The following is a 12792-nucleotide window of genomic DNA, read 5'->3' as shown; positions in this document are numbered from 1 at the left end:
CTGACAGGAAAACTTTCAAAGTGGATGATATGTTGCAGACAGTCGAGAAGATGAAGGGAGAGCAGGATTCTCCAAGGTAACGCGGCTCCACAGGAGCTGATGTGCCCCTTTTCTTTGCTGGATAGTTTTTAGAGACTTAAATACCAGAGAAACGGTTTTGACTTTTTAAAGAATTAATATATGAATCACTTGATATGACCCAATTTCATCTGCGCATTTTTCTATTTGTTCTTCAGTTTGTCTTCACATCTACAGTTAACCTTCACTGGGTTCTTCCATAAGGATGGTAAGCAGATTTTACTCAAGCACTTGTTAAGCATAGTTGTTTCAAATGAAATACTAACAGATGCTTCAAAAAATAGCTGAGTAAAGACATTTTTTGGTTGCATAACTTACAGCCTTGCTCTGTTATCAGGCCACTATTCAGGCCACATACACATTAATATCCTGGTTATGATGTGGTCTTGCAAGTATCACGGTTATGTGTTGCACACAAGGCCTTATTTTGATGTTGTGAAACCTGGATATGCTACCTGGAGAGCTCCAATATAAACAGGAAAACTGTGACATTGCAGCAGGTTTTTGATCATCTTTATTCGGTTAGAAGTCAATGCACAACTGCACACAGATGATCAGAAACCTGGATGCTATTAGAATTGTGTTCATGTTTCTTGTTTTCCATGTAAACATCCCAATAAGCTCAAAGCCAGAGTGAAACTTAAAACCAGCACACTAGTGTGCATGTAAACACGCTCATTGTAAGTAGTGTTGCCATGACACGAAGCAACCACTGTTGGCAACTACAAGCATGTCAATTTGTGTTTCAGCAAGCAGTTTGCCTAAAAAAAAAAGAAAAAAACAACAAAAAGCAAGCACACACTGTTAACAGTGACCAAAGGAGTGAACACTTTGCCGCGTGCGATGCAGAAGACATTTTGTATACGCGCAGAGCATCGGCCTTACATAGAGAAAACAATGAAAATCATCTGTACTTTCCCTCTGATGTTATCTGTGTTTTTGTGTGTATTAAAATGGACAAAATGACTGACTCTGGACACTCTTTGTTGCCATACAGAAAAGCCATCTCAGAATTCAGAAAATGAACAAAATTCTGTGTCCTTAGAGGTGCTACTTGTCAAAGTCTGCCATAAAAAACGCAAGGTAAAGTACATTATTGAGACAGTCTCTCACTTTAGCAGCAAGCCATTTCATCTTATTTACTTGTGATTATCTGTTTTGTTTTTTTCCCAGGATGTCAGCTGCCCGATAAAGCAAGTGCCTACAGGTAAAAAGCAGGTGCCTTTGAACCCTGACAGTAACCAAACCAAGCTCGGCTCCTACCCTTCCTTACTGGTCTCCAGCAACGAGTTTGAGCCCAGCAACAGCCACATGGTCAAGTCCTACTCGCTCCTGTTCAGGGTGTCACGCACAGGGAGGAGGGATACTAATGGTCTGCTCAACGGAGAGGCCAACGAGAACATTGGTAGGAAATATACATCAAAGAATTTTGTGTTTCGCTTTTTCCCAAGTACAGTTTATATTAGCCGCTTTCTCATATGAACTCTGGACAATGTCCAGACTTGCCCTTTCACACATGCAGCATACAGCAGGAGATTGTCAGTATCACACACAGGCACCCACTGGAAATACTCCGTGTAGTTTAGGTGCGGTTTGGTGCCTGGTAGAGCGTGCAGGAGACAGGACGTGATGCATACAGTATGCTGTGGAGATTGCAGCGGTTTGTTTACGAAGCTGGTTCATAATTTGGTCTTAAGGAAATGAATCTCTTGCCTTCCCTTGGATTTGGCTGATGATTTTGGAGTTGGTCCTCACCGACAGAACTTCCAGAATCTCGTCTTCTGTCCAGATCGTCATTTTCGGTGTCGTCTTTGTTTAAATGACCCTTCTTCTTCACTCTCCAATATTTGCGATTTTTTAAAATGTATTTATTTTTTAAAATTCTCTGATTATTGAATTATGACAAGGTCCAAACAGATAATCTCAACAGGGCTTGGTCGCCTTAGTTCTTCAAGCCGTCTGTAATTCACAGATAAATCAGGAGACACTACTAAAGTGAATTAAATTTAGAAATACAGAAGCAAAAAACAAAATATAATAATAAATGAAGAACATACAGATGTAATATATTCTATCCAGCTTCTTATAGAAAAATCTTATAGGAAAAGTAAACATTTTCATTCTATAGATGTGATATGTAATGTGATTCCATCATCAGCTGTAGGTATTGCTGGTTTTAGTCACTTTGTAGTTATGGCTTTCCTGCTGGCAGAGATATTTCTCATATAGATATTTCTCATCAGAGGTCGTATTGTCCATATGCAGGGCACCCAAAAAAGGGTCTCTAGTTTAAATGTCATGTCTCGCTGGAAAACTCTTTGCAAAACTGTGTGAACCTCCTGCCAGAGAGGAAATAATAATGGGCGCAACCAAAATATGTGATAGTGATCGTCTGAGAACCCACACCATCACAGCAGTTGCTGCACTTGGTGCTTACATATATCTCTGTTGTTCGTTATAGCACACACATTTATATTTTTTTATGTTTTGAACTTACACACTAGTTTTATACATTATATAGAAACATAAGGCACAGTTTTATGTCTTCTCTTTTTTATATTTTACACACTCATTATCCATATTGTAATGTAAATATTCACATATTAGTGCTAATTGTCTATTACTGTATTTTTTTTACATACTTAGCATATTGTACATACTGTATTTTCTTTTTTAAAATAATTACATATTGTACTAATTGGTTTCTCTTGCTGAGTATTTCTGACTCTGACACAGCGACTCTTTTGAACCGGTTGTATTTAATGGGTTTAAGCCAGTCACAAGTTAGAAAAGTCATCAATATGCCCACTGGCTCACTGAATTATCCGGACAATGACCTGCTCTGATCACACACGGGCTCGATCGAACATTACACAGACTTTGTGCAGGCGAACTGTCTGGTCCAACTGATTCAGGCATTTGCCTTCTCACTTACAGCTGGTAATGTCTAAATACGTCCAGGGTTGTAGTGTGTGTGTGAAAGGGGCTTATGATAGCTCAGAATCTTTTCACAGCAAGCTGCTGGATGCAAGGAGCCAGTTTTTCTCTGAGCACAGTAAATTAAAAAATACATGTTAGATGTTACTGAAATGGTTGCTAATTGGATACAAAATTTCTCAGTCTTTTTTTATGTTTTTCCTATTGTGTGTGTGTGTGTGTGTGTGTGTGTGTGTGTGTGTGTGTGTGTGTGTGTGTGTGTGTGCGTGCGTGCGTGCGTGCAAAAGATGTAACAGATACTCCTAGTAGAAAGAAGAGAAGTTCATCTCACAGAGAGGAGGGAGAGACCACAGAGACCTTTGTTGCACAGATGACTGTCTTTGATAAGAATAGGTAAGATTTTCATTCAGGTTTTAGGATGATTTTTGGTGTTCCACATCTTGTGCCTTAAATCACCGCTCTTGATTTGGTCCGTGCAGGAGACTGCAGCTGCTGGACGGGGAGTATGAGGTGTCGATGCAAGGGATGGAGGACAGCCCTGTCAGCAAGAAGCGAGCTACGTGGGAAACCATTCTTGATGGAAAGGTAGGGAGGTCGACTCTTAGGCTCCCTTTTTCATCTTTCAGATTTGTTCTCTTCACATCACTGACTCTGCATTTCTGTCCCACAGAGACTGCCACCATTTGAGACATTTTCTCAGGGACCCACATTGCAGTTCATGCTGCGTTGGACAGGCGATGCTAGCGGAAAGTCCACTGCCCCCGTGGCAAAACCCCTTGCTACACGTAACTCAGACAGCTCCAGCCCCATGGAGACTAGGACCAGCAATCACAGAGCTGCCCTCATGAGTAAGTACAGAAACGCCACCAGTTCACTTTGTACAATGAGACTCAATAAGAGATTCTCTGTGATGTGGAGGATTTCTATCAATATTCTTGGTTGGAAACGTCTGTTTTTGCCATATCTTTTCTAACTTATTGAATTTTATTTAATGTTATGTTACATTTAAGAGTAGGAAGTAAAAAAACAAAACATCCGTAGCTGACGAATGATGAAATAGTTACAGCTTCCACATTCAGCTTTATTAAAAGTGTTTATAAATGACTCCATTTTTTATTTTATGCCATTAGCAAAAGTTGAATGGCTCATGAATTTGGATTTAGAAACTGTGATATTGGTGTGGGATGGTCTATTTGTAGCTGAATCTGGTAAAAGGCACTCTGTGAGTCATAGCTGTTGAGTCCCGTTGAGACATTCGCTTCACTCCATGAATGTGCTGGCAACTTCACATGGCTTTCATTTAAGTAAGGCCCTGCGTCCTGAAGCTTTGTAGGCACCCGAATACATGTTCTACCTAATTAATGAAGAAACGCACAACTAGATAAATATTAGCCTGTCTAAAGGTTCGCTTTGGCAACTTTAGAAATTGTCCGGTGGCTCCCTTGAGCAGTCATGATGGTCATTAATTAAACCACAGAGAAACATTAATTCAACTTCAGAATACGTTTCAAAATCCATCGCTGATGTGACCCATGAGAGACCTGTAAACACCTCTAATTACATTCGGACTGTTGCGGGAGGAAACATTGTTGCACAAGCAATGCTCCTCTTGTAAAAAGAACACAACTGAAAATGTACACAACAGAAACGACAAGTACAAGTTTAACAAGTAGAAAAAGCCACTACTGTTGCATTTTCCATGTCTGAAAGAGGCTTTGCAAGAGTGACCAAGTTTACATTCACTAAAGTTTTTTACCCTCCTTTTGAAAAAGACAATATTGCTAAATAAGGATGAGTAATCCACTGTTTACATGCAGCCATGCATACCTCCCATTAACGTGCCCTAATGTGTCATTAATCACATCAAAATATGAAAACTGGAACAGCTGGAGCCACTTCAAAGAATGTCTGGAGCAGTGTCAAAATTAGGGTTTTTTCACCGAAGGTGGACTTGTTGGATCGTGTCAACACAGCCTCACTCTTTCATTCCTTCAACATCTTTTGAAAACAGTCATTGTTGCTATATTTGTGCAAACCTGCCGATTTATGTACAACGCACCATGGAGACGCACGGAGCTGACCGTAAATGGATAAATGGTCAAGAGGCTGTGTGTCGCAAACTACAGTCATAACTCTAACAGAGATGCATGTTTCAAATGCGCAGTATGTATGTCCAAAGAATGCTCCTAAAACTGAAAATGTCACCTTCAGAAAAAGGCCTAATTTTGAATATCCAAAAGGAGTATGCTGTTTACATGACCTGCATCTGTCTCAGAATATGTTCATATTCATGTGCATGTAAACGTAGCCTGTGATGTGTGTGTGTGTGATATGTGTGCCTGTAATTTTAAATCTTTATGTTTTGGGGGGAGGGAACAATGCAGTTCCGACATTTTCTCAAATTCCTGTTAAATGTGTCAAATCAAATTTTTGATTGGGTGATTCTCCAAGAAATAACCTTTCCATCTGTTCCTGTCAGCAGTGAAAGAGTCAGTCAGCACAGACATTCAGACGAGGAAAGAGCAGGTCCAGTGTGAGCCGCGGCAGAAGCTACGTATATTTTATCAGGTACACACACTACAGCAAGAAACATGATCGGGTCTGGACACTTATTTACAATAATCACTCGAGCAAAATGTCTTTGTCGTCCCTTTTTTTTTCTTTTGCAGAAAATTTAAAACATGATTAGAATTACTGTCACATCTTGAGAAAAAATGACTAGTTTTTATGATCATCCCAGTTCAAGGTTCATTAATAGAACTTGAACTGTTTGGATGCTGTTTATTTACCAAAATGTGACAGTAACTCTGATATTATGTGATAACTGGAATAAAATCATCATTTTAATCTTCTGTAGGTTGAGCATCTCTGTTAACCTTGTAACTAATGCGATCTGTCCATATTCAGTTCTTGTATAACAATAACACGCGGCAACAAACGGAGGCGAGAGACGACCTTCACTGTCCCTGGTGCACCCTGAACTGCAGCAAACTCTACAGCCTGCTCAAACACCTCAAACTCTCCCACTCCCGCTTCATCTTCAACTACGTGGTAAGGAACTACGTGTGTTTGTCAGGTGTTTTCCGCGAGCCCTGTGCGGTGACTGTTTTCTGTCAAATCGGAGAGGGCAGCCACTGTCTATTCCAGCCTACTTCTTAATTGCAGGTCATTGCTTCCTGTTCTTACACTTCTTTCATTTCCCTCTCTGCCCTCTCTCTGACTCCTAGCATTCACCGAGAACCTCCTGTTTCTCTTTCTGAAGGGGGACTATTATCAAAAGCATAATGTGCTATTGACAATTAGTGCCAGACCTTCTGTGTTTTTGCTGAATACCGTTTCCTGTTTTATTTCACTGATGTTCTTTTACCTTTCTTTTTCTCTTTCCTAAATGTGCAGCCTCACCCCAAAGGAGCAAGGATAGACGTGTCCATCAATGAGTGCTACGACGGCTCGTATGTCGGCAACCCTCAGGACATCCACAGCCAGCCCGGCTTTGCTTTCAGCCGCAACGGCCCAGTTAAGAGGACCGCTGTAACTCACCTGCTGGTGTGCAGGTAAACTGGTGACCTGTGTTCTGAAGCAGCGTTCAAAGTAAAGCATGAATGTCGGTGTCATTGATTTTTTTTAGGTTTAATTTGCTTTTCATTAAGTCTGGTTTAGTGATGAGTCAGTAATCAGCTGAATTAGGTGTAATGAAGTGTAGGAGAACAGTGAGCAGAGTTAAAAGTGATTCAGAACAGTTTGTGACATTAAACCTAAGCAGATCTGCTCTCTTCAGTCATCAGCTTTCTCATACTGATGTTGTACTTTCAAAATTAAGTGAGGTAAATAAAAACAAGAAAAGTCAATTTGAAGTTTGGATTATAACAGTTTTTTGAGCAAGGGACTGAAAATAAATATGTACAAGAATAAGCAGAAAAGTATTGAGGCGGTCTAAGTTTCATTATATGTAATATCTAACAAGTGAGAATATGAAAGAGCTGAAATTTCAGCGTTCTTGGTGTTTATACAGGATCTGTTTTCTTTCCTCCTCAACAGGCCCAAGAGGACCAAACCGAGTCTGTCAGAGTTCCTGGAATCTGAGGACGGAGAGTTGGAGCAGCAGAGGACGTATGTCAGCGGACACAACCGTCTCTACTTCCACAGTGACAGCTGCATGCCTCTGCGGCCCCAAGAGATGGAGGAGGACAGCGAGGACGAGAGAGATCCAGAGTGGCTCAGAGAGAAGACTGCCACGGTGAGAAGCCATTACTCATTGTGTCCGTTTATATCTGGATTCAGTGTTGAAATTAAGTTGTCCTTCACCACTTGTGGAGACATAGTTAGAGGGATAGTTTGGGGTTGCATGAGGTACACCCAGTGTGGAGAGGCAGGCAGGACCACCGCCCTGGAAGACAAGCGATGTACCTCTGTGGGCAGAGGCAGCGGCTCGAATGTGCACTTTATTTAGAATATTTTAACCACTAAACCTCGCTGTGAGACAGTCCTTAACAATGGGAGCCGAAAGCTGTTGCATCCGTCTGTGCTCTCTGTAAAGGTGCCAGACTCCACTGACAAAAACAGTCATTTTGCTGTGCAGATCATGGACTTTCTGGTCCAGCACTGCCTGATTGGTCAGTTTGTTTGTGTCATTATGTGACTTTTTTAAGGTGTTTGTTCAGAGTCAACAAAAGGGGTGTTTTCACCAGCAGGTCAGTCTGGTTCAGTTCAGTTTCGGTATGCATTTTTTTTTTGCATTTCCATTGTGAAAACTTGTGGGTGGTATCTTCAGTACCTTTTGGAACTGTCCCCATATTTGGTCACCCCTCTCCTTTAGGGCACCTAGCTCACAGATGTAGTACTGAAAGAAGGCGCTAGAAACACTGCAGTGTGTTGTTTGGTCAGTAGAGAATCAACGCTCTGTGCTCAGGGCTGAGCTGTAGCTGCTTTAACCACGGCTCACACCGTGACACGTTTTTCATACATTATTCAATTAGAACTATAACATGAGAGGTTGTTTGCAGCCTCTAGCAGCAGCTGTAGACTGAGATTTTTTTTTTTTAATTCACTGGGCCGACTGCTGGCAATTTTTAAGGGGGAACGTTTACTTGTAATGTTACTCAGTGCACCAGGTGACGACGTGAATCCATCAACACACCTTAAATTTCAGTACGACATCTTTGACCACTCCATCTGTTTTCATATTCACTCCTGGATGCCAGACGGGTTTAGTAACGAGTGAATCTTAAAGCGTTGCAGCAGACGTGACTTCCTGTCCTCCTCTGCAGCACTTGTCATTCAGGAGGTGGATAATTGATCTGTTGATCTGTTCACGGCCGAACAGATCACATCAGTTGATGAGAGGAGCTGTTTGCAGATGTTTAAGTGAAAGTCAGGTTTTAGACCCAGCAAAACGAACGGTTAAGTTTCACTTTCAACGCACCTGACATTACAGTAGTGCTCCTAATTAACAATCCAGCTCCAAAAATCTAGATGTGGCAACGGATGATTTTGTTGTGGTAGGCCGCCACAGTAAATGAATGTGTGGGAAACCCTGAAGTCTATGGAGAGAAGCTTTTTTGGGACACCCTGCAGTTGTGATTCCACAGTTTGGCAGGTATGTGAAAATGGCATCAGAGCCAGGTGCTGTTCCTGGGGACTTGATATAACCCTAAAAAATCCAAATGATCTCTTTTAAGGTCAATTTCCCACTTACTAAAGCAAACGCAGAGTTTTCACACTTATGTAATACTCTCACGTTTTACTGTATCGGGAGCTCTGCCCTGTCTAATGCTACATATCGTTAAAAATTTGTTAAAATTGACTTGAAAGGCATCGATTGATCCAAGTCTGTGGAAAAGAGTCATTTATGGCATTGTTAAAGAGCATTTCATTTTAAGGAGGAAAAGATAAGTCTCCTTTACATCCTGTCAGTATGCAAAAACACATCTGGTCAGATCTGTTTGACGATGCAGTTGAGTTGTAACATAGCGCTCACTTCAGAGCACATCACCGTACTGTGCAGAGGTGCATACCTCAGATTGGCTGGAAGCACAGCTTTTTGACCCGACAGCTGCATCCTGTGTGGTTGGTTATCAGTGATTATCATTGATTCATATTGACAACAATACTTTTATCTCTTAAAACAATTTTATTTACTGGACTAATCCAAGTAGCAAGAACACAATAACTAATTCAGCCAAAGGAAAAATTGTGAAGGAACCTTCACTGAGTCCAGGAAACAATCACAATCAGCCTCGGTTTAAGTTTTCTAGATATAATGAAGTAGTTGTGTGAGAGTGTTTCTGACAGGCCTGAAGAATAGAATTTCAAGAGGGGAAAAAATGAAGCTTTTGGAGTGCTGATTTCGGTGTTGGATTACCATGGCAACAAAGAGTAAAAAGCATTTGGGTCAGCCCTGCTCCCCATAAATAACTTAAAGGTGCTCGGAGCAAAAACTGTTGCCAACACAGAACACTTCATCAGCTTGCTCTCACAACATTGTTATCACTTCAGTATTGATTTCCTGAACCTGCCAGCATTAACTTGCTGTGGTCTCCATCAGTATTACAGTCGTTTCACTGTCGGGGCCAACAGAAAACATATTGGTATTGAGAGTGTTTAGTTGGCCCTGTCCTCATTGATGCAGTGTTTAATTGTGTGATTAATTTGTATACTTTTGTTTTACTCACAGCAACTGGATGAGTTCACAGATGTAAATGAAGGAGAGAAGGAGGTGATGAAGCTGTGGAACCTGCACGTGATGAAGCACGGGTACGTGGGAATAACAGTATCAGTCCCTTCGAGCTGATGCTGACAGATGTGTCGCAGCTTTTGACTTTTGATACATTTTGCTGAATTTGGTGTCAGTTTCTCTGTGGCACATTTGACAGCCAGTGCTGCCTGCCAAACAAAACGTCACCTCAATGCATTACCGGACATGTCTAAGTGTACATTAATAAAGATAAAATCACAATAATGCATTGATTGACAACCGTGGCGTCAAAGAACGACTATTCAAGGCACACATGAGCACACTCGTGGCCTTGGCTGGCCGAGCTTCTAAGCAGGCAGGCCTCAAGGGCACGTGACGAGTACGTGTTTTTCATTTTGTGTGCTCGTCTTACAGCAACACACACAGTTTTTCTGTTGGTGTGCGACTCAGCTGCTCCCTTTCTGCTCGCAGTCTGAGAGACAACGGGAACTGTGTAAAAGTTATTCTCGAATAGTCTTCAGTGTACAGTGCATTTCATGTATAAAAGTGGATGGAAAGAAACAAACTGGTTTGATGGCTTGGTAGGTTTTGCATCTCATTCCCTCTTTAGATTGTAATTTCTCAAATCATCTCTTTACAATATATTAATTAACTTGTTGAGGGACATACCTGGTACTAAAAAGAGTTGTAAAAAAAGGTTGAGAAGTGACGGGCATTATTCCATCCTCATACAATATTGCTGAGGCCTTGTAATGATTGTTTAATGTCAAGTCAATTTTATTTATAGAGCCCATTATCAAAAAAACTCCCTTAAAAAAGGCCCTTAAATGGGGCAAAAAATGGAAGAAACCTAAGGATTAGCGGCAGAGGATGAGTCACACAATTTTATTTTTAATGTTCAACTTGCCTAAACTCTGAAGAGAATTTTTTTCAATGTTTTTACGATGGAAAACTATATTGCCAAATATCAAACAGTGTGACAGGAGGATTACTACAGTATAACAAAATTCAGAGCACTAAGCAGTTCTCTTGTAATCTGTCATATGTTCAGTATATCTGTCAAAGCTGTGGCACAAGTTAATCCACATATACAGTAGTTAACTTGTACTACTGTATATTGTAGTCACAGCTCCTCTTGTCCCGTCAGTCTAATTAAACAATGGACGCTAAGCTCGTGTGTCCTTCGTTTTCCCTGCAGTTTCATAGCGGACAACCAGATGAATCAGGCCATCATGCTTTTCGCTGAGGACAGCGGTGCTCACATCATCCGCCGCAACCTCTGCCGCAACTTCCTCCTGCATCTCGTCAGCATGCACGACTTCAACCTTGTGAGCACGGCCACCATCGACCGCGCCATGGCCCGTCTGCGGCAGATCCAAGAAGAGCTTCCGGACACTGTGGAGGAGCAGCAGGACCAGACTCTGGTATCAGCGGGAGCCTGCAACGGCAGCGCCATCACCTCCACTGGAGGGAAACAGGGCAAGAGGACAAAAAGCGCACTAACGGACTGATGTAGGATGGATGGACGGAACAGCGATTGTCGTGTTTTTCTAAAATTTTATTTTATTTTATTTTTTTCTTCTTTAATGAACATTACCAACCCTTTGGTGCTTAGATAGGTGGGAGAACTGGTCAGCGGAGGATCTGACCTGAAGCAGACCAGTATACAAGGTAAACAAGTTTTGAAACTTGAGAACTGAACCAAATATGAACAATATAAAAGTGAATCACCCACATCTACACAAACCAGGCATTTGAGGACTGGATGGTGTTAAATTGACCCTACCTAATATGCGTTTTGTAGGAGTCGCTGAAGTATCTGTGTTTGGGTGAGAGAGTGAACAAACTGAGTCTTCTGATGTGGCGCAACTGCCGTTCTAGACAACTGTATTGAAACTACAGTTAAAACTGTACTGGTAACATTGTCACCTGATTATTTGTACACATACTCAATAACCTTGTTGAGAACTTATCTTTTTAGCTGATTATTTTAGCACTTGGTGTTTGTATTTAGAAAGCTTACCTTGAAATTGTCTTTTTTTTTTTTTTCTTTTTTTTTTAAATTCATGCTGCACCAAATGTTAAATGCAGCATTTTTCCTCTGTCATCAGTGGAGAAACGTTAGTGGGTTTGATTTCACTGTTGTGAATGAGGTTTAATTTGAAGGGCCATACAGTTACAGTAAAAGTCTACACTATTGGCATCAGTGTCGAGAGTATATAAAGCCTGTAAAGCTTGTGTTAGGACCCCAAAATGTGGGTTTTGCTGGTAGCCTGCCACCATAATAGTGATATACTGTAAGCTTTGGATCCTGGACAAGAGAATAAATTCAGATTCGGGTCCATGCTGAAACTCCCACTCCATCACCCCCTAAGCCTTTTGGCCTACATTGATAATAACTCAAGGAAAGCCAGGGATATCAACTTTTCATAATATTTTCTTTTTCCTAAGATTTACAGAAACAACCAGCAGCACATCACCCTGTGTATCATGCAAAGTGCAAAGCATTCAAGATATAAAAGTCAGCAGTTTCTGCTCACCTGTGGTGTCTTTTCACTTTAAGGTTTGAACATGTTTTCTTCAACACGGGTTCTGAGTATCAGTCGCTGAATGACGGACATGTAATCACACACATGTTTTGCTGCGTCTCTTCTGAATCCAATAATTATCAGATTGCAGTTCATCTCTCAAAGCAATATGCTGTTTATTGGATGGTTGGTTGTCAGTTTTTTTAGGTGCAGTTTATGCCAAAGGGGAATATTTTCACCGGTCTCTTAGTTCTGTATATTATTTAGCATCTTTTCATTCCATAACAAGTTGTTTGAAAGCAGCAGTAGTTGTGTTTATTAGTGTGCACATAAATTGGTGATCATTATCATCCCTCATCGTTTCGTCAGACTTCCCTCACCAAACTAACGATATATTTTTCCTCCCTCTTGATACCCATGGAAGGTTTCTGTATTCATCTGGAAAAAGGGAGACATATTCACCGTTATTGTCAAAACACCCGGTTAAAAATTGTGAACTGTACACTCTGGCTAAGGGGATTTTTATATTTAAAGAAATAAAATACATTTGACCTT

The 12792-nt window shown here is 41.0% G+C and overlaps 1 protein-coding gene across 3 annotated transcripts in view; it reads left to right on the top strand.

Moving 5' to 3' along the window:
* Positions 1–12792, top strand: part of suz12b (SUZ12 polycomb repressive complex 2 subunit b) — a 15635-nt gene extending 2843 nt beyond the window's left edge. For 2 of the 3 annotated variants that reach the window (XM_042484803.1, XM_042484800.1), the window contains exons 5-17: positions 8–76; positions 237–286; positions 1076–1161; positions 1252–1483; positions 3303–3408; positions 3495–3600; positions 3686–3863; positions 5495–5583; positions 5923–6066; positions 6412–6569; positions 7054–7252; positions 9689–9768; positions 10908–12792. In XM_042484803.1, coding sequence (XP_042340737.1) covers positions 8–76; positions 237–286; positions 1076–1161; positions 1252–1483; positions 3303–3408; positions 3495–3600; positions 3686–3863; positions 5495–5583; positions 5923–6066; positions 6412–6569; positions 7054–7252; positions 9689–9768; positions 10908–11220 — 1810 coding nt within the window. In that variant the 3' untranslated portion in view covers positions 11221–12792. The remainder of the gene's footprint in view (positions 1–7; positions 77–236; positions 287–1075; positions 1162–1251; positions 1484–3302; positions 3409–3494; positions 3601–3685; positions 3864–5494; positions 5584–5922; positions 6067–6411; positions 6570–7053; positions 7253–9688; positions 9769–10907) is intronic. The other variant, XM_042484802.1, reaches the window with a different exon arrangement.

The sequence above is a fragment of the Plectropomus leopardus genome, chromosome 4 (assembly GCF_008729295.1).
Source record: "Plectropomus leopardus isolate mb chromosome 4, YSFRI_Pleo_2.0, whole genome shotgun sequence".
NCBI classification, from domain to species: Eukaryota; Metazoa; Chordata; class Actinopteri; order Perciformes; family Serranidae; genus Plectropomus; species Plectropomus leopardus.
This window is presented reverse-complemented; position numbering and strand designations above follow the sequence as displayed.